Below are 25,584 nucleotides of genomic sequence, written 5' to 3' on the forward strand. Positions count from 1 at the left end.
AGAGAGGGAGACACAGAATCGGAAACAGGCTCCAGGCTCTGAGCCATCAGCCCAGAGCCCGACGCGGGGCTCGAACTCCCGGACCGCGAGATCGTGACCTGGCTGAAGTCAGACACTTAACCGACTGCGCCACCCAGGCGCCCCAGGACTTTTTTTTTTTTTTAAGTCTATTTATTTTTAAGAGAGAGAGAGAACATGAGAGGGGGAGGGCAGAGAGAGAGAGAGAGAGAGAGAGACAGAATCCGAAGCAGGCTCCAGGCTCTGGGCAGTCAGCACAGAGCCCAACGCGGGGCTCAAACTCATGAACCGCGAGATCATGACCTGAGCCGAAGTTGGACGCCCAATGGACTGAGCCACCCAGGCGCCCCAAGAAAATTTTCATGTAGATGAATTTCTCAATCCTTCTCATGTGGCTCCTGAATTTTCAATTACGGTTAGAAAGATTTCCCCATTTAGGAATTGTAAACAAACAAACAAACAAATAAACAAAAAACTCATGTTTTCATTTAGTTTTTTGTTTTTGTTTTTTTTACACTGAACTCTTTGATCTGTTTGGGTTTATTCTTAGGGTGCAATGTGAGGTTTGGATCCAACTTCATTTTTTGTTCCAGACGGCCGCCCAGGTGCCCAACGCTGTTCATTCATTGGCACACGAAAGTTTTTAAAATTTGATAGTGTCTGATCTATCTGTCTTCGGTTGCTTGAGCTTTTGGTGTTATCTCTAAGAAATGGTTGAAGTTGCGATCGAAGGCCAGAAAAATTTCCCCCTGTGTTTTCTTCGAAGAATTGTATACACCTAGCTTTTATATTTAGGTCTGATCCCTTTTGAGTTATTTCTTTTTTTAATATGATATGAGATAGGGGTCCACATTGACTCTTTTTCCTGTGGCTATCCACTTGTCCCGGCATCATTTGTGAAAAGACTACTCTTTCCCCACTGAATGGCCATGGTACCCTTGCCAAAAGCCAGTTAAGCATGGAAGTGTGGGTTTAGTTCCACACTTCCACTTCTATCCCATTGATCCGTATGTCCAGCACCACTGACTGAATAGTTCATCGTTTCTACACCAGTCTGAGAGACCAGCTTTGTCGTAGACGCAAATCCCCAATCTATTTCTGGGCCTTCCTGTTTGTTCCATTGGTTTATTCATGTGACTGTTTGACCCCCTACAAAATCGGAAGCCTGGGAGTCCTCTGATCACATTCGCTTTTTTAGAAGACCATCCAGGCTATAGGTGGGAAGGACAGATTTTGGAAAGGCTTCCCCAGGGGCAGGAAGGCCACTCCCAGCGGCAGCCGGTGCTGTCTCCGGAACAGAGAGAACGAGGCTTGGCCGGGGCGTGGTGGGGTCGTTGACAAGTTAGTCGTACCTTTGCAGTGGCCGTTCCTAACCTCCCTGCTCTCTGTTCCAGGGGCTGGAGGAGGAAGAAGAAATCTGAGATCAAGACGGATGCAGAAGATAGAGCTCGAGCAGTGATTCGGGAAGAATTCCAGAACCTGGGACCCATCAAGTACGTGGTGTGGGGGTTCCTGGCATGGGGAGAGAGCCCAGCGTAGACTTCACTTTTAGGAGAGTTACCTCCTGGCCTGACCATTGGATCCCTAGGGGCTGAGTCCCGGGTGGGAGGGAGGTCTCAGGACGATGGCCTGGGAGCCTAGAGGTGGAGGGTAGGAGGGTGGTTTACACAGTCAGCCTCTTGCCCTGGTGCTGTGCAAACACTCTGAGGACCAGGAAGCCCCTCGGCATGTAGTTGGGGTGGGGATCTGCTGCCCTGTCCTGGCCAAAGCACCCTTTCCCTTCCGGCACACGGGGTACCCCCTGCCTCGGGCAGCTGCCGGGACCTTCTTCAATGCATGTTTCCCATGTGGTGAAAACGCCTAGGAGTCAGGGGGCCTGCACCCAAGACTGGCTCTGCTGCCTACTTCCTGTGTGGCCTTGGGCAAGGCACTAACCCACTCTGGGCCCTGCTCCCCAGTCTGTGAGATGAGCACCTTGGGTAGATGTTTGCTCGGACGTTGGGGGATAGTCTGTGTCTGCCCCTGTCCATGTCTGTCTGCCCCCTCTCTGCATATAGTTATCTAACTTCCTCTGCGTGTATGACTGCTCCCGTCTCAACCTACCTCTTGGCTGTTTCCTTCTTTTCGGTTTTTCTGGCTCTGCTTTGCTCTTTCTCTCTGTTGAGTCTCCGCCGCCCCCAAAACCTTGGGAAATTCCCAGAGGGAGTGATATAAATAGCTTGGGGGGACGTGGTGTTTGATGCTCAGGAAGGATCCTGGGGGAGTGTGGAAGCCCCTGGACGGGAATCCCTTACACCCCAGGATACCCTTCCCCTCACTCTGGGGAGTGAATTACCTCTCGCAGCTTCTCAGAGGCAGGGCCTGGGCCCATCACAGCCAGCGGGCATCTGCCCAAGGCCTTCCCAACGCTGTGGTCTGCCCAAAGCCCACCATCACCGTGGCGCCCGCCTGTCTGTGCCACAGGTTTGCCGAGCAGGCCGTGTTCACCCTCTTCTGCGTGTTCGCCATCCTCCTCTTCTCCCGGGATCCGAAGTTCATCCCTGGCTGGGCCAGCTTCTTCACCCCTGGGTGAGACTCGGGGGCCCCGGGGGTGGAGCCCAATAGGGAAGATTCTGGGATGGGCCCCCGGGGCAGGGGGGGGGGGGCGGGCGGTGGCTGGGTGTGTAACTTTGTCCCGTGTAACTATAAACAGCTCCGTCCTTTACCCTCAAAAAATTCAGGTTCAGATGATAAAACGTTTGGGGTTCTCACGTGTTAGGAGCTTTGGCCTTTGGAATCAGACAAAACCGGGCTCAAGCTTTGTAAGCTTGGCCACTCACAAATTGCGTACCCCTGAGATCATCATCCGCTCATGCATTCTACTTCTTTAAATGGCTAAAAATCAAAAGATAAATGATATTTGTGACCAAGAAAATTACATGACATTCAAAGCTGATTGTCTGCAAATAAAGTTTCACTGGGACACACAGCCACACCCATTCATTTATGGATGGTCCGCAGCTGCTTTCATGGTGGTTAGTTGGAGAAGAACATTCTGTAGGAGGCTGCAGGTGGCTTCTCAACGATTCTAGTTTGGACTTGGGTTAGGCTTGTCATGAAGGCGAATCTGTCTTTCAGATACTGCAACAGGCAGTCGGAACCGTAAGCCTAGAAGCTCGGAGGAGGTGTTGGCTTGCAGATATAAATCTGGGAGTCATCATAGAAATTTGGAATTTAAGTCCAATTAAGGAATTGATGGGGCCAGCTAGGGAAAGAGTAAAGGGAGAGTGCAGAAGATTCTGAGGACCCCCAACATTTAGGAGCTGGGTGGAGGAGAGAAAGGGGAGAAGCAGTCGGGGAGGCAAGGTGGAAAGCCTGGGGCAATGAACCAGCAAAGGCCAAGAGAAGAGAGCGTTTTAATAAAGAGTGAGCGGGCAACCACGTCAGATTCCGGTACGTCAGAACACGAGTAGGTAGGAAATACATCCTCTGGACTCGGTGAGAGCTCATGATTTCCCATCAGCACCATCCAGTAGAAATAGAACGTGAGCCACGGATGTAACTTTCCAGTTTTAGGACCCACATTTAAAAAAAGAAACAATGAAATCAATTCTAGTCATATCGTTCACTTAACCCACTATATCATTTCAACACGCGATCTACGTAAGAAATTATTGAGATCTTTTACTTTTTTTTGCACTAACTCCTCAAAGTCTGGTGTGTATTTTAATTGCAGCCCATCTAAGTTTGCTCTTGCCAGATTTCAAGTGTCCACTAACTGCTGGCTACCATTTGGATAGAGCAGCTCTACTCACGTAACTCTTGGGGCCTCGGACTCCCCCCCTGGTTAAATGGGTGATATAAAGTCCTCATCTCATGTGGGTTGTTACAAGGAAGAAACGATGTCACTTCATCGAGCCAAGAGGAGAGGCTCTTACTTCCACTGTCTTCTTTTCCCAGGATGCAGATGCTTTGTTATTTTTCTCAGATGAAAGATGGGTGTTGTAAACATGCCAACAAAGCAAAGAGAATGAAAATCACCTAGAAACTCAGTCTCCAATTCTGACACACGTCTTTCCTGACTGAAAAATGCCTGTCTGGGAACTGTTCTCCATCTCAATCCCATGGGTAGTTACAGGACTGTATACATTAGCCAAAACTCAAAAGTATATTACCCTTCAGATGGGCACGTTTGATTGCACGTTCATTATACTTCAATAAAGCTAATTGCAGAGATATATGCAACCTAGCTAAAAAGAAACCTATCTAAACAGGAGATTTTTTAACAGAAATGTGAGTACAGTAGACATATAAGTTGTGATCTGCTTTTTTTCTTTTTTGTTTAATCGTAAAAGTTATGCATAATCATAACAAATTCAAACAATGCTGAATTGAAGAACTAAAAGTTATTCTTCATTTAACCTCTGTAAATGAAGAGATTTTCACAATTAAAACTTCGTGTCTAACGTATCTGATATACACACACCCTCGCCCATAATAGTAGGTACACACAGACATATACGTATGCATATTACAAAAACTGGGAGAGTACAGTACTATAATCCTGGACAACTTGCTCTTTCTGACCTACTTCATTCTTTTAAAAAAAAATTTTTATGTTTATTCATTTTTGAGAGACAGAGCACAAGCAGGGGTGGGGCGGAGAGGGAGGGGGACACAGAATCTGAAGCGGGCTCCAGGCTCCGAGCTGTCAGCCCAGAGCCGGACGCGGGACTTGAACCCACCAACCGCGAGATCATGTCCTGAGCCGAAGTCGGCTGCTCAACCGACTGAGCCACTCAGGCGCCCCTATTTTATAAGTTTTCAAAATGTTTATTATTTTTGAGAGACAGAGCATGAGCAGGAGAGGGGCAGAGAGAGAGGGAGACACAGAATCGGAAGCAGGCTCCAGGTTCTGAGCTGTCAGCACGGAGCCCGCCGCGGGGCTCGAACCCACAAACCACGAGATCATGACCTGAATCGAAGTCGGACGCCCAACCGACTGAGCCACCCGGGTGCCCCTACTTCATTCTTTTTAAATGCTCCATAGTAGTCTATAGAAGGAGAGCATCTTAATTTATTTAATCAATTCCTTTTGGATTGTGTCTAATATTGCAAATAAAAAGGTTTTATTTGCAAGATACCTTCGTTGTACTTCTATGTCAATGCTTAAAGATTGATATCATCTTATATCTTTTATTTTATTTTATTTTAATTTTTTTTTAATGTTTATTTATTTTTGAGACAGAGACAGAGCGTGAGCAGGGAAGGGTCAGAGAGAGAGGGAGACACAGAATGTGAAGCAGGCTCCAGGCTCCTAGCCGTCAGCACAGAGCCCGACGCGGGGCTCGAACTCACGGACCGCGAGATCATGACCTGAGCCGAAGTCGGACGCTTAACCGACTGAGCCACCCAGGCGCCCCTCATCTTATATCTTTAAAAAAAAAACAGATTCTGGGGTGTCTGGGCGGCTCATTCGGTTGAGCGACCGACTTCGGCTCAGGTCACGATCTCGCAGTCCGTGAGTTCGAGCCCCACGTCGGGCTCTGGGCTGATGGCTCAGAGCCTGGAGCCTGCTTCCGATTCTGTGTCTCCCTCTCTCTCTGCCCCTCCCCTGTTCACGCTCTGTCTCTGTCTCAAGAATAAATAAACATTAAAAAAAATTAAAAACAAACAGATGCAGGGCATTTCATTATAGATGAACTATTATATATACATTGTTGTACACAATTTAGTTACACGTGTCCGTACTAAAACTCTTCCTTTTTTGTTTTTACTCTTATCCATCACGAACATCCCTGTTCATAGTCTGTGTACGAGAGTCAAGTTTCCCTGAGGGTAAATTCCTAGAAGTACAATGACTGGATCAAGGGGTATTTACATGTATTGAAACACGTTGCCAGCTGCCCTCCAGAAGGTTAAACCAATTTATTTTACCCCATCGGTATATGCTTTCCAACGTCCGCATGAGACACTATCCTCACCCTTTCAGGTTTGGCCTGTTAGCAGACAAATGATACTCCAGCAGCATTTTGGTTGATATTTCTCTAACGCAGCGATAATGGCCATCTTTTCCAGTTTCTTGGTCACTTGAATACTCTCCTTCCCAAGTGTGTGGACTGAAAGGGCTTTGGTTGACGTGTGGTTCTGTGCCTCATTGAGTTTGGAGCCAGACGCATCTGGGTTCAGTGCCCGTCTCCCGCATGGACCATGGCCTGGCCTCGAGCAAGCTGCTTCTGCTCTGTGAGCCTCAGGTGCCTCATCTGAGATAGAAACTATGTGGCCCCGAGAGACTTCTGTGAGCCTGATGTCTCCGCAAGAGGCGATGTGGATCCTTGAAAGGCGGTATTAGATTTCGAGGGGCTGTGAGGCTGCCCCCATCTGGTTTCTGCTGGCGCGACCGGGCCCCGTCTCCGTGCTGTGAGCTGCCCCTCCCAGGAGGAGCGGGAGCAGAAGCGGAAGAAATACCTAACAGAGTCTCAGAGAAGCCTTGGTTGTGTGATCCACGGGAATTCCGCAGATCCCGTATTCGGTGGCGCTCAGATTCTGCCTTCTGTGGTCAGGTCTCTCTTCCTGGGAGGGTCCACATTTGTTTGTCTCAGCAGCATCTAAGTACCCCGGGGGGCCGTGCATAGAAGGCTTGTGCATCAAGGACAGTCGCATCCATCCTGAGTGCAGGCAGGACGCTGTCCAGTGGCCCGGAACAAGGCCCCGCTCACAGAGAGCTCCTAACTCCCTCCCGCAAATCCTCGTTTGCAAATCTGCCAAACTTTTTGGCCTGCTGCGATGCCCCCGGGGTCACACGCTTTGGGGCCTTGTCATTGTAGGTTTCTTTCCGATGCTGTCACTGGAGTGGCCATTGTCACCGTCTTGTTCTTCTTCCCGTCCCAAAGGCCCTCTCTCAAGTGGTGGTTTGACTTTAAAGGTAAGGGGTCAGGGCTGGGGTCTCAGTGGGCTCAGTGACGACTGTGGCCTGAAGCATGGTCATCAGTGGCCCGGAGGCAGGGCCCGCGCCTGGGACCCGAGCCCCATGGCACTAACCTGCTTCTTCCCTTCTCTCTGTCTGAGCCATTACCTTGTCTGGGGCACTTCGGGCCGCCACAGGTGACAGGCGGGGACAAGAGTCAGCAAGGAGAGCCGGCCCGATCCAGCTGGCCGGCTGCTTTGTACAGCCCACGAGCTAAGAATAGCTTTGACATTTTTTTAATGGTTGAAAACAATCCAAAGAAAAATATTTCATGACACAGGAACATTACACGAAATTCAAATTTCAGTGTCCATAAATAAAGTTTATTTCTTCAATAAGAAATTTGTGGACATTTATTCTCCTTAGAATCATATAGAGAATAGCCTTGATTTTGCCTCTTGGCTCACAAAACCCGCCATATTCACTTTCTGACCCTTTTGTAGAAAAACTGTGCCGCCCGTGGGCCCGAGGCCGGAGCTGTGACTCAGTTGCCCAATGGTAGAGATGGACGCACTTCTGCCTGCGGCATTCCGGGTTACGTTAAAAGGATGCCGAGTCCCCCAGACTGGCCTTCAGGTGGCCAGTCTGTGACCCCGCTGGGATGGTTCCCAGCAGGTTAGCCCCTGTGACAGAGGGATGGGGCCAGTGGGATGAGCTCAGCACCAGGAGTCGGGAAATAGGGTCGTCATCTATTTTATTTTATTTTTAAAATTTTTAATGTTTATTTATTTTTGACAGAGAGAGAGACAGAGAGAGAGAGAGAGAGAGAGAGAGACAAAGTACAAGCAGGGGAGGGGCAGAGAGAGAGGGAGACAGAATCCGAAGCAGGCTCCAGGCTCCGAGCTGTCAGCACAGAGCCCGTCGCGGGGCTTGAACCCACGAGCTGTCAGATCATGACCTGAGCTGAAGCCGGACATTTAACCGACTGAGCCACCCCGGCACCCCGTAATCTGTTTTCTATCGTTGAGACAAAAACTAGAGTAATAGGTGGGTTAAGCTCCAGTTTCAGGGGAGGGGGTCTGAGTGCGGGGCGTGAGGTAAGGATCAGTAGGGAGCCGATTTCACAGGGCCCTAGAAGCGGCTATAGCAACAGAGTGAACACTGGGTCCAAGGAGCCCCGGGCAGGGGGCTTTCGGACCCTGCAAACGGGCAGGATTCGTCTCTGCTCTCCGTCTTGCTTCCGACCGGCTTTCCCCATCATCCACACTGGGTACCACATGCTGACCTCTCCATATTCCTCCAGCTTCTAAGCTTTGACCTCCTTATAGCCTCTGCTTCTTTACGGTTCCTGCTTTTTTTAAAATTTTTTTTTTTCAACGTTTATTTATTTTTGGGACAGAGAGAGACAGAGCATGAACGGGGGAGGGGCAGAGAGAGAGGGAGACACAGAATCGGAAACAGGCTCCAGGCTCCGAGCCATCAGCCCAGAGCCCGACGCGGGGCTCGAACTCACGGACCGCGAGATCGTGACCTGGCTGAAGTCGGATGCCCAACCGACTGCGCCACCCAGGCGCCCCTACGGTTCCTGCTTTTTGTCTTCTGTAACTTCGGTTCCCCTACGCTGTCTTCTCTCTTATAGTGCCCGCCTTCGCCGGACATCCACAACCGCAGCTTCCTGCCTCCTCCCTCCCGGCCCACTCACGTCCCCTCTGCTTGCGGCCTGTAGCTATCACCGTAGCACCCCCTGTCTGTCCGCTTCCCGTGGACCTCCGAGAGTGAGACTCTGCCTGGTGTGGCTCGTTCTGACGCAGGCAGCTCTCCCGCGGGGCCACTCCTAGCCTCCTGGATAGCTGGCCTGTGGACTGGTTGCCCTTGATCAGGTCCCATCCGTGGCTCTGTCACCTGTGGGGGGCGGGGGGAGGCTGAAAAAGGCCAGGCTTCCTCTCAGCCGGGGCTGTCGGGAGGGCACTGTGACATAGATGTCTGGTATCCCAGCTCTGCTGCTGATGTGCTGGGTGACCCTGAGTAAGTTCCTAGGATGTCTGGGCCTTCTTTTGCTTTCTTTTTTTTTTAATTTTTAAAAAATGTTCATGTATTTTTGAGAGAGAGAGAGAGAGACAGACAGAGTGCAAGTGGGGGAGGGGCAGAGAGAGAGGGAGACACAGGATCCGAAGCAGGCTCCAGGCTCCGAGCTGGCAGCACAGAGCCCGACGCGGGGCTCGAACCCACGAACTGCGAGATCATGACCTGAGCCATAGTTGGACGCCTAACCGACGGAGCCCCCCAGGCACCCCGGGCCTTCCTTTTCCACTTAGAGAATGAACATGTCCCTTAGGCACTTTTCACCTCTGCCTTTAGTCGTTTTCTGGAACAGGGGTTGCAGACCAAATGCCCACAGGGAGGTAATAGTTTTGGATGCAGCAAGCGGGGGGTGGGTGGGGGGCAGGAAAATGGGTTCCGTGAAACCAGGCCCTCCCTGTCCAGCTTCCCTTTTGCATTTTTGAAACAGAGACCAATGTCTATATCGTGAGGAAAACGGCAGCTGAGGGTGATCTTGAGTGGCGAGATCCTTCACATCAGGGCACTGTGGGGTCTGTGGAAATCTGGCAAAGCCAGGACCCTTGAAATAAAGGGGCAGCTGTGACTCAGTTTCCACCGAGTGTCACCACGCAGGAAAGCTGAACTGGTTTCGCCACATTTGCTGACTTGTCAAGGGAAGCACAAAACTTTATGCAATCGCCCTGATTTTAAGCGTCAGCAACTGATTTCAGTGGAAAACCACGGCGTGGACCCACAACAGTAGCGTTAAAACGCGTCTGCGAGTTGGGTCTGGTCCACGGGGGCACAGCATGCCCCCTCTGTGGAGGGTTCTTCGGGCTGGAGTGTCTGGGGCTGCCTGGTGGGTGGGGAGAGGGGACTCCATGAGCTCTCCTGTCCTTGGGCTACCGGTGGGCCCCGGGCAGACTTGGCTGAAATGGTACATTCCAGCACTTAGGACTTACACGCAGCCCGACAGAGTGGCCAGTTTCCATGGAGAGCAAGTGACTTGATCAAGGTCACATGGCTAGCGACACAGAAACAGGAGGTGGAACCCAGGCGCCCAGGCCAACCTAGATTTTCTGATTATGCCTGCTGTCTTTCATTCTTCCCCGGCTCGGAGTTGCCCTTGTATTTCTGTCCCTTTATGGTCCCTCCACAAGTACAGATGCGGTGCCTGCTGTGTGCTGGGTGCTGTGCTTGCGGATGACAATGAGGACGATGGCAATGGTGACTTCCATTTCCTCTCTGTCCACCAAGCTCTTCTTCCAGATATCGCGTGACTCACTGCCGTCACTCTACTCAGACTCTGTCCAAATGTCACCTCCCCAGAGAAGTCTTCCCTGACTACGCTGTCTAGAAGAACATCCCTCCCCCTTGTCACTCTTCACCCCTTTACCCTACTCTCTTGCCTTCATAACACATTACATTTCCTGACATTGTGAATTTACTGGTTTCTCGCCTGCCTCCCTTCCTGGAATGTAAGTTCTCCAAGGCGGGGGGGGGGGGGGGGGGGATTTTTTTTTTTTTTTCTGTTTTGGCCACTTCTGAATCCCCAGTGTCTAGAAGAGTGCTTGACACCTGATAGGTCCTCAATTTATATGTGTTAAACGAATAACCAAGGACTTGTTCTGGGCCACACCCGGAGCCGAACCCTTTGCGCACGTGGACCCATTTCCTCTCCCCGGTGGGTCTCTGAAGTGACGTCACTAGCTCAAATCGCACAGCCGAACAGCCCAACGGACGGCAGAGCTAGGATTCAAATCTAGTTCAGATTCAGGGCCTGCTCCAGATAGCTCGCAGGCTAACACGGGGCGGGAAGTGTGAGATTCACACAGTTGGAGGCTCTGTGCTTTTAAGAAACAGCAACAGGGCGCGATTGGATGGGAAACTAAGGAAACGATCATGGCGAAGGTTGAGGGCAGCAGATGGCCTCTTTAGCACTTACCATGTAACTCATTGAATCTGCATGATGTTAAACCCTCCGTCAGGGCCTTTGCTTTTTCAGACCTTGCCTGCCTCTTTAATGAAATTATAGTTTATCGCCTGAAGGCAGAGGACCCAAGAGCTCCGGCTTTCGCTTCCGATAATCACAGTGTACAATTTGGAAAAAGCTGACAAGGAGGAACAAAATGTCCATGGCTGGGTGACCCAGGAATTGTCCTGGGAAGTCGGGAATGGCCATGCATGGGCCGGACCTGACCTCCTGCCTCCCTGGTGGCCGCCTGCAGGGACAGTTTCGTTTCCAGAGTGTTCACTCTGCACCAGGCATCGGGCTAAGCCAGGCACCTAACATCAGCTGACGAGCATTTTGGAGTGCACGCAGTGACACGGGGATTTGGCCGTGAACCAACCAGGACCCTCTCTGTCCACCAGCAGCTCTGCCATTAACCTCGTCAGTGTCCACGAGGGCCCCCCAAGGGACTCTCTCTGTGCCACGTGTCAGCTGAGGAAACGGGGGCTCAGACAGGCGAGATCACGTTCAAGGGCGGGCGGTGAGCCAACGTTGGAGCGTCTGTCTCCAGGCCTGTGCTCCCAGCACAGGGGTGGCAAACCTCGGCCCACAGGCCAAATGCACCCCTGCCCTTTCTAAGTAGAATTTCCTGGGGACACCGCAGTGCCTGCTCTCACAGGTCTGGTCTGCGTCTGTGCATACGCTACCGTAGTGGCCTGTTTGCAACAGAAGCTTGCAAACCTGAAGCAGCCGCTCCCCAACCCTTATAAAAGTTTGCCGATCCCCCCCCCCCCCCGTTCTAACCCGTGCACGCAGACACTGCCACTTTTGTAGAAAGAAAAATCATCCCCTAACTCCACGGACGAGGATACCCTTAGTTTCTCTCTTCCCGTTTCTTCCTTCCACTTTTTTCTCGCCCGCACCCATTCAGTTACAAAAAAGAGCCTTTTCTCTTGTAAATGAGGATGAAAGCAGCACTTCTCCAGAAGGGGGTTGGGGAAATTGAAAGGACGTCCTGCATGTACGTGGGGTGCCCGGTTCCAGGAGGTTCTCACGCCGTGGGAGCCATGACAATGATTTTCCTTCTGAATAGAGCAGATGCCCCTCATAATGCTGGGGGGGGTGTTTTTTCCCTAAAGCTCAAATCGGATGCTGGAGCCAGACTGTGGCTCCCTGGGGACCCCCCCCACCGGTGCCCCCACAAAGATGGGGCCGCAGGGGGTGGTGACCCTTCTTCAGCCTGAGTGTCCTCTCTCCACCCAGCTTCCAACGCGGAGACAGAGCCCTTGCTGACGTGGAAGAAGGTCCAGGACACGGTGCCCTGGAACATCATCCTTCTCCTGGGAGGGGGCTTCGCCATGGCCAAAGGCTGCGAGGTAAGAGCGGCAGGCGGGCTGCGGGCCTGGGGAGGTGGGCGCAGGTCGTAGCCCCAGCTGCAGGCTCCGACTCAGAGCGCCCGGGGGCTGCGCGGGCGCTGCGGCCACCGGATCCCTCGTTTACCAGACGGGGACAACCAGGGGCTCCTATCTCACGGCGCCGCACTCAGGGCTGGGAGCTGTGCAGGAAAAGAGGGATAAGGTCTGATCCGGATTCTCAAGGAGCACGACTACGGCCACTACCCAGGCTTGAGGGGTTCCGCGAGCAGAGGAGTAACATCGTCTTGGGCTCGCCCTGGGCCCGGCCCTTCTCCACGTGCTTTACACACCCGAACGCATCTAAACGTCCCAACAAGCCTCTGAGGTCGATGCCCCTATTATCCCCGTTCGATAGATTCAGACACCGAGGCACAGAGAAGGAAAGTAACTTGCCTAAGGTCACACAGCGATGCGCTCAGGATTAGAATCCGGGTCGTTTGGTGCCCCAGCCTACGCTCTTAACCACCGTGGTAGAAATGTCAGATATCATTACTATTAATTAGGGTTATTACGAATGTTGTTCTGGAGGGCTCTGGGAGCCGGGGCTGCAGCGGGGTGAGTGGAGCATAGAATTTCAGGAAGGGCCGCCTCAGTGTTGTCTCATCAAACGCTCACGCTGACCCTCGGGGGTGGGTAACGTGTATTCCCATTTTACAGGTAGGGAAACTGAGGCACGGAAAAATTAAGCAGCTTTCTTAAGGTCATACAGTTGCATTCGGCTCAAGAGTGAGGGTTCCAACTCCAGGCAGGCTGCTTTCAGAGTCCCGCCTCCTCATGGCTCGTTTTGAAGAACTTCCCAAGAACAGGTTCCACCTGAAGCGCTTTGCAAATAATGGACTCCTCTAACCTTCATCAACACCCCTGAAGTAGAAGGATCGCTTGTCCCCATTTCAAAGATGAGGGAACCGAGGTAACTGGAGGCTAAATAGCTTGCCAATGTTCATGCACCCGGGAGATTGTTGGAGCCGGGATTTGAACCCCCAGCTCACGGTCCTGGAACCCACCCCTGCATCTCTCCTTGTCCGCCGAGGCATTTAAACCCACAACCAATTAAGGGTTAATCTGAAATTCAGATGAAGGAAACCTGAAATTGCCTCTCGGATTGCTTTCTTTCTTTAAAAAGTTCTTTTTAATGGTTTTATTTATTTTGAGACAGAGAGAGACAGAGCATGAGCAGGGGAGGGGCAGAGAGAGGGGGAGACAAAGAATCCAAAGCAGGCTCCGGGCTCTGAGCTGTCCGCCCAGAGCCTGACGCGGGGCTCGAACCCACGGAGTGTGAGATCATGACCTGAGCCGAAATCGGACGCCCAACCGACTGAGCCACCCAGGCGCCCCTTGTTTTCTTCCTTTCACTCAATTTTAATTTCCAGTTGCAAACAGTGATGCATAGAAGACATCCGTAAGGTATGTGCTAGTAAGAAGCCTCCGCGTGAGAATGCAAGTGTCTGGATCCCAATCCCGGCTCTCCCACTCTGCGCTGTGGTGCTTTGGGCAAGTTGCTAAACCTCTCTGGGCGCCGGTTTTCTCATCTATGAATTGGATGGAAGTTCTTCCTCTTCGGGGTTGTAGGACGTGACCCAGAGCAGACGTGTGCGAGAACTCCCCGTGCGTTCTCTCGGAATCCTCATTCTGTGGCTATCGTGGGCGGGGGTCCCAAGGAGCAGACTCTGGGATGGACATGCGTCAACAGGGGCATCAGCTTGGGCCCTTGAGGCGCCCCCCTCTGTGGAAGGGGGAGGAAGGAAGCAGGAGAGGGCGGGGGGGCGGTGCCCCACGACGCCCCCGCCAACCCCACAGGGAGCACGGAGCTGAGCTGGCCCTTCAGAGATGCCCCGATTGGTCTGAGGCTGCCCGGTCAGATCCCGGCATCCCTCCATCAGTCTGCGCCGGTGAGCAGCCCCAGGACTGACTGTGACCTTGGGCAAGACGACTCCCAGGCCCGAGACAGTGCTGGGGCCCCCGGGGCCTCCGGAGTCCGGAGTGCTAATCCGTCACCCACAAGGGTTTCACCAAAGGTCAGCTGAGTGGCCCGCTCAGGTTCTCCTTTTTATGACACGTAGATTTATTTTACTCATTTTTTCCCAACACATAACACACACAAATACAATAGTATAGACTTCAAAAGGAGCAAATGGATGGTTGAGCAAAAGTACTGTTTTTGTCTCCATTTCAGGAATCCTGAGGACCAGAGAGGTTAACTGATCGATCCTAGGTAACACAGCTCGTAGGTAGCATAGCATAGCTGGGATTTGAACTCCTGTCTGTCTTGACTTTTCTCACCACTGCCTCCTCCTGGGCATGTATCAGGGAAGGCTTCCCGGAGGAAGTGGCCTGTTATCCGGGTCCCAAAGAGGCCATGCAGTGCAATGGGAAAAGGCCCGGGCTTTCGAACCAGACTACCTGGGGGGGGGGGGGGGGGGGGGGGGGGGGTTGCAGGTCTTGTACCTCAGCTGCGTGTTTCAGTTTCCTCATCTGTAAAATGGGAATAATAATGGCGCCGTGCCACAGACTTGTGACAGTTATTGGATGAGTCGATGCCCGTGGAGACCTCAGATCGTGGCCGACGCAGTTGGTTATGATGACCGAATGTGGGAGAAAAGGGGGAAATGGCGTGGAGGTTCTTGCCTGAGCAACTCGGCGGACGTGGTGCCATGTGTCGAGAGGACGTGAACCCTGTCTGACGCTGAGGCAGGGGGCAGAGGAGACGGTCCTCTACCCCAGAGGCTCCTCTGAGCTTGGGATGTGGTGGGAAAAGCCCCGCTCTCAGTGGGGGCTGGGCCGCGGGGCCACTGGCCATCTGGGAGGTCAGTCGGGCTCCTGGCCCGGCCCTGGGCGGTCGCCGGGGTTTCTGTTCAACAAGGCCTCTGTGTGGCAGCTGCCCGCTTCCCCCAACCCCGGCTGGTACCATCCCCTGCCCAGACCCGCGCGGCCTGCCCCAGGCGGGACCAGAGCGCTCATGGCACATCCCGCTTCTCGGCCCCTGCCCGGTACTCTCGCCAGGCCACAGCCAGGCCTCCTGGGGCTTACAGGTCCTCGGACGGGGTCCAGGGTGAGCCTGGGTGTGTGGACCCCCAAGTACTGGTTCAGAAGGGCTGGAAGCAGATCCCGGTGCTCGCTTTGAGCTTGAGCAACTCACTTAAACCCGCTCAGTGTCCTCACTACGATTCTCTCCCGCTGTAAAAACTGCCCGTTACTCCCGATATATTCAGACTCTAGTCTGAAGGCTTCCTGGGCCTACACACAAGGCCCAGCATGGCCTGGCCCCTGCCTACCTCCCTGTCGTCGGCTCCTGCCTCTGTCCCCTGATTGGCTCCCCTCCAGTCCCACTGGCCCCTCGATGCTCCTCAGCTACCCTAGACTCATTTGCACCCCTGGACCTTTGCATCTGCTTTCTTTCTGCCTAATGCTCTTCCCTGAGATCTCTGAGTCCTGGCCCTTCAGGTCATTTCCAAGGTCACCAACTCAGAGGCCCTCCCTGGCACCATCTCTAAAGCAGCCTCGCCTATAATCCCTCTCCCTGTTACCACCCCACTTATCTCCTTCCTTATTCCCTTCCCCCAAATTGCCCTGTTCATTTCTCGGTGGGTGTCTCCCTTACTAGAACGTAAGCGCCATGAGGGCAGGGATCATATATGTGTCATTCACTACTGTTCCAGCATCCAGGAGAGTCCTGGTACATAACACGCGCAATAAATATTTGTTGGGGGGCGCCTGGGTGGCGCAGTCGGTTAAGCGTCCGACTTCAGCCAGGTCACGATCTCGCGGTCCGTGAGTTCGAGCCCCGCGTCAGGCTCTGGGCTGATGGCTCAGAGCCTGGAGCCTGTTTCGGATTCTGTGTCTCCCTCTCTCTCTGCCCCTCCCCCGTTCATGCTCTGTCTCTCTCTGTCCCCAAAATAAATAAACGTTGAAAAAAAAAATTAAAAAAAAAAAAATAAATAAATAAATAAATAAATATTTGTTGGACATGGCCCGTAAAATGGGCTGTTTTTAGCACTGCCGATATGATGTGTGGAAAGTGCACAGGGCTGATACATACCAGGTGCTGAGACCAGGGCCACCTTCAGCCCTCGTCCTTGAATTGTGAGTACAGTTTTACCATCTCGTGAATTGAAAATTGGTCTTCCTCTGGCACCTTTAAGCATATCTCATTTAATCTCCACCCGAATAAACTTATCTACAAATACATTGAGGTTCTAGGAGCTTGAGAGTAAGTCAGAGTGGAGCAAACCCTGTAGGCAAGCAGAAATGTGTTTATGCTCCCTGCCCCTCATTTTCTGCTGGAGAGTCACCTCGATGATGATGGCCATGGTGATGAGGATAATGATGACAGACGGACGACTGACTGGCATTATCATGTCATCGGAGAGGTAGCCTGTTGAAGAGAGTGCTAGGGTCCTGGCTCAAAATTCCAGCCCTAGGGCAAATTACTTCACTTATTCAGGCAAGTTACCACCTCTGTGTGCCTCAGTTTCCTCAGTTGTAAGATGGAGATAATTATACCACTTACCTCTTGGAGCTGTTACGGGGATTAAATGAGCTAATATTAACCCGGTCTTTGGACGAGTGCCTCGCACAGAGTGAACTCTACATTACGTGCGTGTTGAATTAAAGAAATAGTAATGAATCCTATCCAGGGCTTACTATGTAGAGGAACCGTGTTTTGCGCATCTTTGTCTGATCCTTACCGCCAACTTCTTGAAGAAAGCGAGGGACAGAGATGTTCATCGATCTGCCCAACATCGTACAGCTTGTAAGCAGCACAGTGGTCTGAATGTTCACACGTGTGCAGGAAGCCTTCTCTTTTTCCTTTCCCTGGATCAAATTCACTGGTCCTCTTTCCCTAGGAATTGTTATACAGAGTTGTATTCAAACCGCTGAGCCTGGTGTGTTTTCTGAGGCTCTTAGAGATGGCCAAGCCTCTCCCTTCCCATCCTGCAACACGGCGTCAGGCACCTCTTGACATCTTTGGGGGGCCATAAGGAACACAGTCTGACAACCACCGCACTGGGCAATTTCTGAGTGTTTCCCCTTGTGACTCGAAGCTACTAATGACAGCTGGCACGTGTGGGGCCCTCACCAGGTGCCCAGGCATTTTCCAACCACTTTATAGATTAGCTCCTTTTGTCCCAACAGTAACCTTCTGGGACAGGCGCTGTTACACCCTCGTTTACAGATTTAAAAAAATTAAGGCACAGAGAGGTTAAGTTGCTTGCCCGGGACAGCACAGCTAGAAAGGATTAAGGTGGGGAACAAGGTCATTCTGATTCCAGAGCCCTTTCTCCTCATCCTCTGGGTATACAACCTCCAAACTTGCTTGTTGCATGGTTCCCCCTGGAACACCATGGGGCTGTGCGTTTCCAAGGAAACAGAGCTTTGATACCTAAGGGACTGGGAAAGGGCAGGCGAAGCCCTTTGGAGTCCCCAAGAGAACCCCGGGAAGCAGGGGGTTCTGCCGCTGCCCCTGCGGGACCGCCCTCTGACTGCAGAAGCTGAGCCAAGGACCCGTAGGGGCTGCGACCTTGGCCGGAAGCCCGCCACCCAGAGGCCCAGCCACCGGGAAGCTTTTGGCTTCTCATTCATCCAAGTCATTAATATTCCTTCTCTCCAGCCTCTCTCCCTTAAATCGCGCACACGGCCACCAGTCTCCTAGGAGTGGCCTCTGGGAAAAACCAGTGGCCCCATTTTTTCCTTGCACGGTTCCCTGGGCCGGGGGAGGGCTGGGACCTTGACTCTGCCACTCGCCATCATTTCTAGGCTATCAGACAACCAGCACCGAGGTACAGACGTAAGAGAAGCAAGTTAATTTTACAGTCTCTTCTAGAGAAAAATATCTTTAAGCCTTTATGATTCGTTCCTTCAAGGTAACTTTTAGGTCAAATTCTGGGGACAAGTATAGTATAGTATTTTATTTATGTGAATACATAGGGTGCTTGGGTGGCTCAGTCGGTTAAAGCGTCTGACTTCGGCTCAGGTCATGATCTCCTTGGTCTGTGAGTTCAAGCCCTGCGTCAGGCTCTGTGCTGACCGCTCAGAGCCTGGAGCCTGTTTGGGATTCTGTCTCCCCCTCTCTCTCTGCCCCTCCCCCACTCATTCTCTCTCCCTCTCTCTCTGTCTCTCTCAAAAATAAACATAAAAAAAAATAGTATGCTGTGTTCTAGAATCCATTATGAAATTTTAAGTTCTAGAGAAGCGGTAAATTTTCTTTTCTTTTTTTTTTTTTTTCTCATACGATTGGTTTAATTTTTTCTCAGCAGGAGAAAAAAGCGGTACATTTTCTATTAACCATAAAAAAAACGTGTAAAGATCCTTTGAAAACACCGAAGCGTGTTGGTCTCAGAGGATACCGGGTTGCGAAAAGGGCTGTGGTAAAGGTTCACTTGATTGAATACCTGAACACCCCTGAGTAGAGTAACTCCTGAAGAAGTCAGCAGAAGAGAGCCTGGAGACCATTCTGTAGCACTGATGGTCACCACTGTGGCCCGTCCTAACGACCTTCCTGGGCCCAGCCCTGGGGGGGGCGGGGGGTGGCAGCTGGGGCTGGGCCGGCTCTGAACAGAGGCCCCCCGCCCCCACAGGAGTCGGGGCTATCGGCGTGGATCGGTGGGCAGCTGCACCCCCTCGAGAACGTGCCGCCCCCGCTGGCCGTGCTGCTCATCACTGTCGTCGTCGCCTTCTTCACCGAGTTTGCCAGCAACACGGCCACTATCATCATCTTCCTGCCCGTCCTGGCGGAGCTGGTGAGAGTCCTGGGGGGGGGGGGGGCAGGGAGCGGAGGGGGGGAGGGCGCGGAGTGGGGGGGAGGGCGCGGAGGGTGGGCGCTTCAGAAATCTCTCCCCTGCCACTGGGAGCTCCATGGGGGGCTACAGGTGCCATCGCCCTCTTCTAAACCGCATGAACGTGTTAGACCCTGATTTTTCTTTAATACTGATTTTTCTTTTTTTTCTTAAAATTTTTTTTAACGTTTATTTGTTTTTGAGACAGAGAGACAGAGCATGAGCGGGGGAGGGGCAGAGAGAGAGGGAGACACAGAATCCGAAGCAGGCTCCAGACTCTGAGCCGTCAGCCCAGAGCCCGACGCGGGGCTCGAACTCCCGGACCGCGAGATCGTGACCTGAGCCGAAGTCGGACGTTTAACCGACTGAGCCACCCAGGCGCCCCTGATTTTTTTTTTTCTTTAAGAAATACACAGAGTAAATCTTTTCAAAAGTGCACCCAACTTCTTCCTTCGGAGAGGTTTCTAGGAAAACAGAAATTGTCAAATTTGGATTCAGACGAAGTAGAAAGATCTGAGTAAGGCAAATAACCACAGAAGAAACTCTAATGGTAGGCGCAGTTCTAACCTCCCTCTAGAGCAGGGTTTCTCAGCACTATTGACATTTGGGGCCAAAGAGCTGTCTGTTGTGTGGGGCTGCCCTGGACACGGTAGGACGGTCAGCAGCCCTGGCCGCCGCCTGCTAGGTGCCGGCCAGGAGCTTCCCCTAAATCGTGACAATCAAAAACGTCTCCAGACGTTGCCAAGCGTCCCCTGGTCGGGGGTGGGGGACAAAACCATCGTCAGTTGAGAACCGCCGCCCTAAAAAATCACCAGCCCGTCCTCAGAGGGTTAGCTGGGTGACAGCTTCCAGACCGTCAAAGGGCAGATCGTTCCCACCTTATTCAAACTATTTCAGAGCACGGAAAGACAGAGAAAGCCGTGCAACCCAGGAATAAGGTTGGCAAAACGCAGCCGCTGAAACCAAAGGACAGCAGAGCGGTGGGGGAGGGCGGGGTGTAGTCACGACTCAATCTCACACGTAAACAGAGATGCAAATAGCAAAATAAATCTGGGCGCGTACCAACCATCCAATAGAGTCTATGTTAGGAATTTCAAAACTGATTAACGTTAGAAACGATGGGCTGGGTTCTGTATTTAAATAGATTAGAGAAGGCTTTAGCGCACGATTATCTCGATGGAATCCAAAATTGATCAGATTAAATCAGTGTTGCAACTCCAGGCTTTGTATGCGAACAGTGATCTACCAGGCACGCTTATCTGAGCCACTGTGTTTTTGGCTTTTGTCGGCTTATTTCAATTCGTAAGGGAGTTCGCACTGCCTTAGCACACGGAGATGTACTTTATCCTTCTTCAGGGAATAGAGGATATTCTGTTACCAGTGGATGGCAGCGGGTTTATTTCAGATCTTCGGTGATGGTCACGTAGGTTTGCTTCCGGCCTTTGCTGTGGTCCAGCAATGTTTGCCGGACCTTTCCTTGTCTGTGCGCCTTTGGGTGCATCTAGATACGTTCCTGGATGAGATCCCTGGATCGGAGAGCTTGTGCGTGTATACTTTTGTTAGAAGTGGGCAAACTGCCCTCCAAAGTGGGCATGCCGTTCTCACTCCCGCCAGTAGCGAGGGGAGGGGGGGGTCCCCAAACCTTGCCACGTGTGATTGGACTTAATCACACCCTTCACCGGGCTCTGAGGGAGCAGATGATTGGGAGAGATGGGACACTTCAGGGTGATGGGGGGAGGAGAAGCAGGGCCCCAGCCGGGTCTGTTGGGGCGACTTTTGCTGGAGAAGACACTGGCAAATCACACAGGCTTCCAAATGTTGCTTGTCATCAAAACCCAAACGTTTTACGTGTCAGGGGACGCATTTAGCACTTTCTGAGAAAAGTTATATGCTTTGGGTTATAAAAATTTGCCAGAGGGGCCAAAAATGTCCCATCTTAAATACAATAGCAGAGAAGAAACCCACGTGAATTGTAGATGAATATGTCATTTGGGGGAGGTGACGAACCAGTGGCCCACTGAGCGAGGTCAACACACAGACACATTTGATTCACACAATCTTAGAAATCGGGAAATGCTCATCGACAGACGTGTCCTTGAAATCCGGTGAGGCCCCAAGTAAAGGTGTGGACTGTTTGGCCGAGGGAAGGACCAGGCAGGGGACTTGTTACTTTGTTTTACTATTTTTTTAAAAAAAATTGGAAACGCTTATTTATTTATTGGGGGGGGGGGGGCAGAGAGAGAATCCCAAGCAGGCCCCACACTGTCAGTGCAGAGCCCGACGTGGGGCTCGAATTCATGAACCTGTGAGATCGTGACCTGAGCCGAAATCAAGAGTCAGACACTCAACCGACTGAGCTGCCCAGGCGCCCCCAGGACTTGATATTTTAGAGCCATGGTTCTCTGGACCCACAGCGGCAGCAGGGAACTCATTTCGAATGCAGGCTCTTGGGGCCACCCCAGACCTGCTGAATCAGAAACTCTGGGCAAAGTGGGGCCGCCCTGCCGTGTTTTAGCAAGCCCTCCGGGTATGATGCTGCACTCTCAGGCTGGAGAAGGTGTGTTCTAGATAAATCTCCCCAGCCCATCCTCCCCAGTGAACCTGCAGTGTGGCCCCAGGATGTCACTAACCTGGGGAATGTCCTCCCCATGTGTCCTTTGATTTGGGTTCTCTTCTTGTCTGTCTCTCCTGTTGCCTGTGGATCTGCGTTTCTGGCTGTATCTCTCCTTGTGTCGTCTCCCAACCTGTCTTCTCGTCTGCTGCCACTGTTCTCTGCCAGTCTCCGTCTATGCGTCCCTGTGCGTCTCTTTCCGTGTCTTACCTGTTGTGGCTTTCAGCCGCCTCCATCGGTTGTCGTCGCTTCTCTCTCTTTCCCTGCCGGGGTCACCGCCCCCGCCCCTGCCTCGGTCCAGGCCATCCGCCTGAGGGTGCACCCCCTCTACTTGATGGTCCCCGGCACAGTCAGCTGCTCTTATGCCTTCATGCTCCCGGTCTCGACGCCCCCCAACTCGATTGCCTTCGCCTCCGGACACTTGCTGGTCAAAGACATGGTGAGTCCTGGCGCGTCCCGACAGAGGCCCGAGACGGGGGGGGGGGGGGGGGGGGGGGGGGGGGGGGGGGTGGACAGCAGGTGCCGGGTGAGACGTCTGGGCGGGACCCCTGGTCCCACTTTACCAAACCCCAGTTTCTGAATAAGTCATTCGGAGCCGGACCAGGGGGATCCGCTTTACCAGACACTCTGGGATGATTCTCGTGCTTGGACAATTTCAGGCAATGGCCTTCGTGATGACTTTCCAGGGTCTGCTTCAGGGACAAGGGACTTCCTCCCCTCTCTGGGCACTGCTCTCTTTTCTTACTTGTTCCTCCGGCTGCTCTGTGCCTGGAATCTTTAGGAGGGAGGAACTGGGGTAGCAGCAGTGGGGAGACCTGTTCCCTCTCCCCTCGCTCCCCTGCTGAACCCTCTCCTCCCTCCCGCCCCTGCCTCCCCTGCTGCTTCCCCTGGCTGCCTGGGGCACTCAGGGAATGCAAATCCAAAGCTGGTGTAACTGAAGAGGGTGGTGTTCCCAGTCCAGGCTCTCCAGGCGCAGATACCCCAGCAGGAGCTGGGGAGGGAGAGAGAAAGGGGGTGGACAAGAGTGAGAGACAGAAAGAGGTCACAGAGCAAACAGAGAGAAGGAGGAGGCTGGTGTGCCTGGAATTGGGAAGATGAGACCAGAGGCCCGGGAGGGGAGGTCGGTGCACAGCATGTAAGGCGCACAGACTTAAGATATTATTCAGCGCACAGTGGGAGGACCTTCAAGGGATTTAAGCAGGGCAAGGCTGGGTCTGAGAGCCCAGGGGAGGGTCCCACAGGGCCAGCCAAAAGGGTCCTTGGCTTCACGCAGGACCGAAATCAAATGTGAGCCAGGGACAGTGAAAACAGAGTTTACTGAAGAGTATGAGAGACAGAGAATAATGGACAGAGTGTCTGGGAGACCCTCAGAATGGAGAGAAAAATGAGTCTCCTCGTTGCTCGGGGTTAGGGGTTTATACTGGAAAAGGGTCTAGGGAACGCGTGTGTTCCTTTAAGAACCCGCTAGGTCCAATCAGAGAGAGAGTCCGGTGAGCAAGAGGAATGATTCCATGAATCCCCGAAGGTAAGGGTACGTGTTTGGGATCTGGCCCTTCGGTGTTATCAGGTGTTCGGGGCCTAGGACAAAACAGAGAATGATTCACTTTCTTGCTTCCCCCTCGAGGTGGGAAAAGAGCTTCTTGGCTTATTCAGAGGCAGAATCCGGAACATGAGGATACGGAGCCTGGCAGAAAAACAGCAGAGATGGTGACTTTCTAGAGTGGAGTCCCTTCAGCTGTCTCCGATGTCACAGGGCTGTGGTTTCACTCGTGCCCCTCCGAGATGGCTTTGGCTTGCTGGGTGGAGTGGACTGCTGGGGGCTGGGGGCTGGTGTGGAAAGGGAGGCTGCTTAGGGAAGGCAGAAATGGAGATGTGACGCCCATCCTGGGAACAAAGAGACACGAGAGAAATGGAGAGGCTCCGAGAGGTAGAGGCCTGCCGAGAGCACGGAGAGGGACAGAAAGATGCCGAGGGGCACAAGGAGGCACAGAGAGGCGCTGGCTCTGGAGGCTTGGGTCCAGACAGTGATGATGTAGGCAGTTGACGTAACGAATGTGGGACTAAGCAGGCATTTTGAGGCAGGCTCCCAGGAGCGCAGCCCTCCTCCTGGCCGCCCCAACGCTTAGGCCTGTCCCCTTCCAATCCTCCAAAGTTGCCAGGGTTTGAAGGTACCCCCAAGAGCAAAGGCAGGATAGCACGACACAGTTCGACCTTGTTGCTTGGCATACGCCCTTCACGACTTGATGCCCTTTCCGCGAACCATCCGTGGCAATGTTTACTTAACAATTTTAATCAACTTACATTTAAAAAAAAAAAACTTAAGAGTATTTGAAAAGAAGAGTTTCCACTGCAGTCTGTACCTGGAAAACTGGTAACGTATGCCACAGAAGGGAAGTCTAAAAATAAACGCAGACCAAAGAAAGCAAAATAATTACTTTTGCTCCGACAGCAATTGCCCTGGAGAAGGTTCTGAACCCCTCCTTGTCAAAGAGGGCCATTGGCGAGGAAGAGAGAGCGTTAAGGGCATGAAGCACACCCGAGGGAGACCTTCTCTGTGAGGAAAAGGTCCCAAAGGGGATCGAAAAGGGAGTCACTTGCTTACCGTGCAGTTCACAGCTGGGCAAGGCCAAGATGGAACATCAGAAAACCCCGATGAGAAACAGGGATTTTCAGCCCCAGGCTGGACTGAATGGCCCAGGAGGTTGGCCCCGGGGAAGAAGCAAACTTATTCTAGCAGGTTGTTTTAGCTTCTTAAAAAGGTCAAAACTTCCATCAGACAAACCTTCGCAACAAGTAAGTATAGCCTTAAGTAGACGTGTAGTGTGTATGAGTGCATGTGTGTGTGTGCGTGTGTGCGCGTGTGTGTTACTGGTCAAACCAGATCATTTTCAAGCTGTGTGACGTGGGTAAGCCAACTTCTCTGAGCCTCAGTTTCCTCTTCTGTAAAGTGGAAATAATAATAATAATCACCTGCGAAGGGTTGCTTTCAGGGTTAAGGGACACATCTGTGTGACAGAGTACCGGACACCTAGAAACCACTCGAGGGCTGGGGACATTTGCAGCTCTTTGAGGGACAGCCCAGGGTCATGTAAAGATGGGAGGGTTGTGGGCATCCACCGGCCTCGTGTCCTGGAACCATCGCTTCCGGGCTGGGAGACCTTGAGTGAATGACTTCCTTGACTCTGAGTGTGGGTTTTCCCATCCGTACGATGACCCCTTCCTTACTCTGGGCTCCGTTTCAGGTGCGGACAGGCCTCCTGATGAACCTGATAGGCGTCCTGCTGCTCAGCTTGGCCATGAATACTTGGGCACAGACCATCTTCCAGCTGGGCACCTTTCCGGATTGGGCCGACATCCACTCAGCCAACATCACATCACTGCCGTCCGCCTTGCCCAACGACACATTTCGGACCCTTTGAGCCCCGCTCCGGGACTCTCTTTGGGCTGGGCCCTCCCAGAAGGCTTTGGCCATCACCCGCTGCTAGGAAACAAGCTCTCTGAGCTGTTCTGTGGCTAGGATGCAAAGGAGCCTTATTTCAGCAATCTGGAATGGTGTTTGTCTTAAACAGTTGGAAACGGGGGCCACCGAATCGCATGGGCACAACTGACATCCCCCACTGCCTGCTTTAGGTTTCACTCTGGAGAGAGCATCTCGCCATGTAAAGATGGGAGCTAGGGTTATTTCCAGTCCCTGGAGACGGGGGGGGAGGGACAGATGACTTCCTGAGGAGGTGGAGGCTGTGCAAAGCCTCCCTGCTGCTCCTCCGTGCGCCTGAGCGCGCCAGGAGAGTTCTAGAAATCCCAGCTGACGCCTCTACCCACCCTGTTCGGGATTTTCCTGTTTAATCGAGTCAGTTTGACCGTAATTCTGGGGTCAGGCCAAGCCTGGG

The 25,584-nt window shown here is 52.5% G+C and overlaps 1 protein-coding gene across 3 annotated transcripts in view; it reads left to right on the plus strand.

The window, feature by feature from the left end:
• Nucleotides 1-25,298, plus strand: part of SLC13A3 (solute carrier family 13 member 3) — a 74,722-nt gene extending 49,424 nt beyond the window's left edge. For 2 of the 3 annotated variants that reach the window (XM_045444377.1, XM_045444379.1), the window contains 7 exons: nucleotides 1,413-1,511; nucleotides 2,482-2,586; nucleotides 6,825-6,922; nucleotides 12,159-12,271; nucleotides 18,886-19,047; nucleotides 21,996-22,133; nucleotides 24,937-25,298. In XM_045444377.1, coding sequence (XP_045300333.1) covers nucleotides 1,413-1,511; nucleotides 2,482-2,586; nucleotides 6,825-6,922; nucleotides 12,159-12,271; nucleotides 18,886-19,047; nucleotides 21,996-22,133; nucleotides 24,937-25,113 — 892 coding nt within the window. In that variant the 3' untranslated portion in view covers nucleotides 25,114-25,298. The remainder of the gene's footprint in view (nucleotides 1-1,412; nucleotides 1,512-2,481; nucleotides 2,587-6,824; nucleotides 6,923-12,158; nucleotides 12,272-18,885; nucleotides 19,048-21,995; nucleotides 22,134-24,936) is intronic. The other variant, XM_045444378.1, reaches the window with a different exon arrangement.
• The last annotated feature ends 286 nt before the right edge of the window (nucleotides 25,299-25,584 follow it).

This window comes from Leopardus geoffroyi, chromosome A3, assembly GCF_018350155.1.
Source record: "Leopardus geoffroyi isolate Oge1 chromosome A3, O.geoffroyi_Oge1_pat1.0, whole genome shotgun sequence".
NCBI classification, from domain to species: Eukaryota; Metazoa; Chordata; class Mammalia; order Carnivora; family Felidae; genus Leopardus; species Leopardus geoffroyi.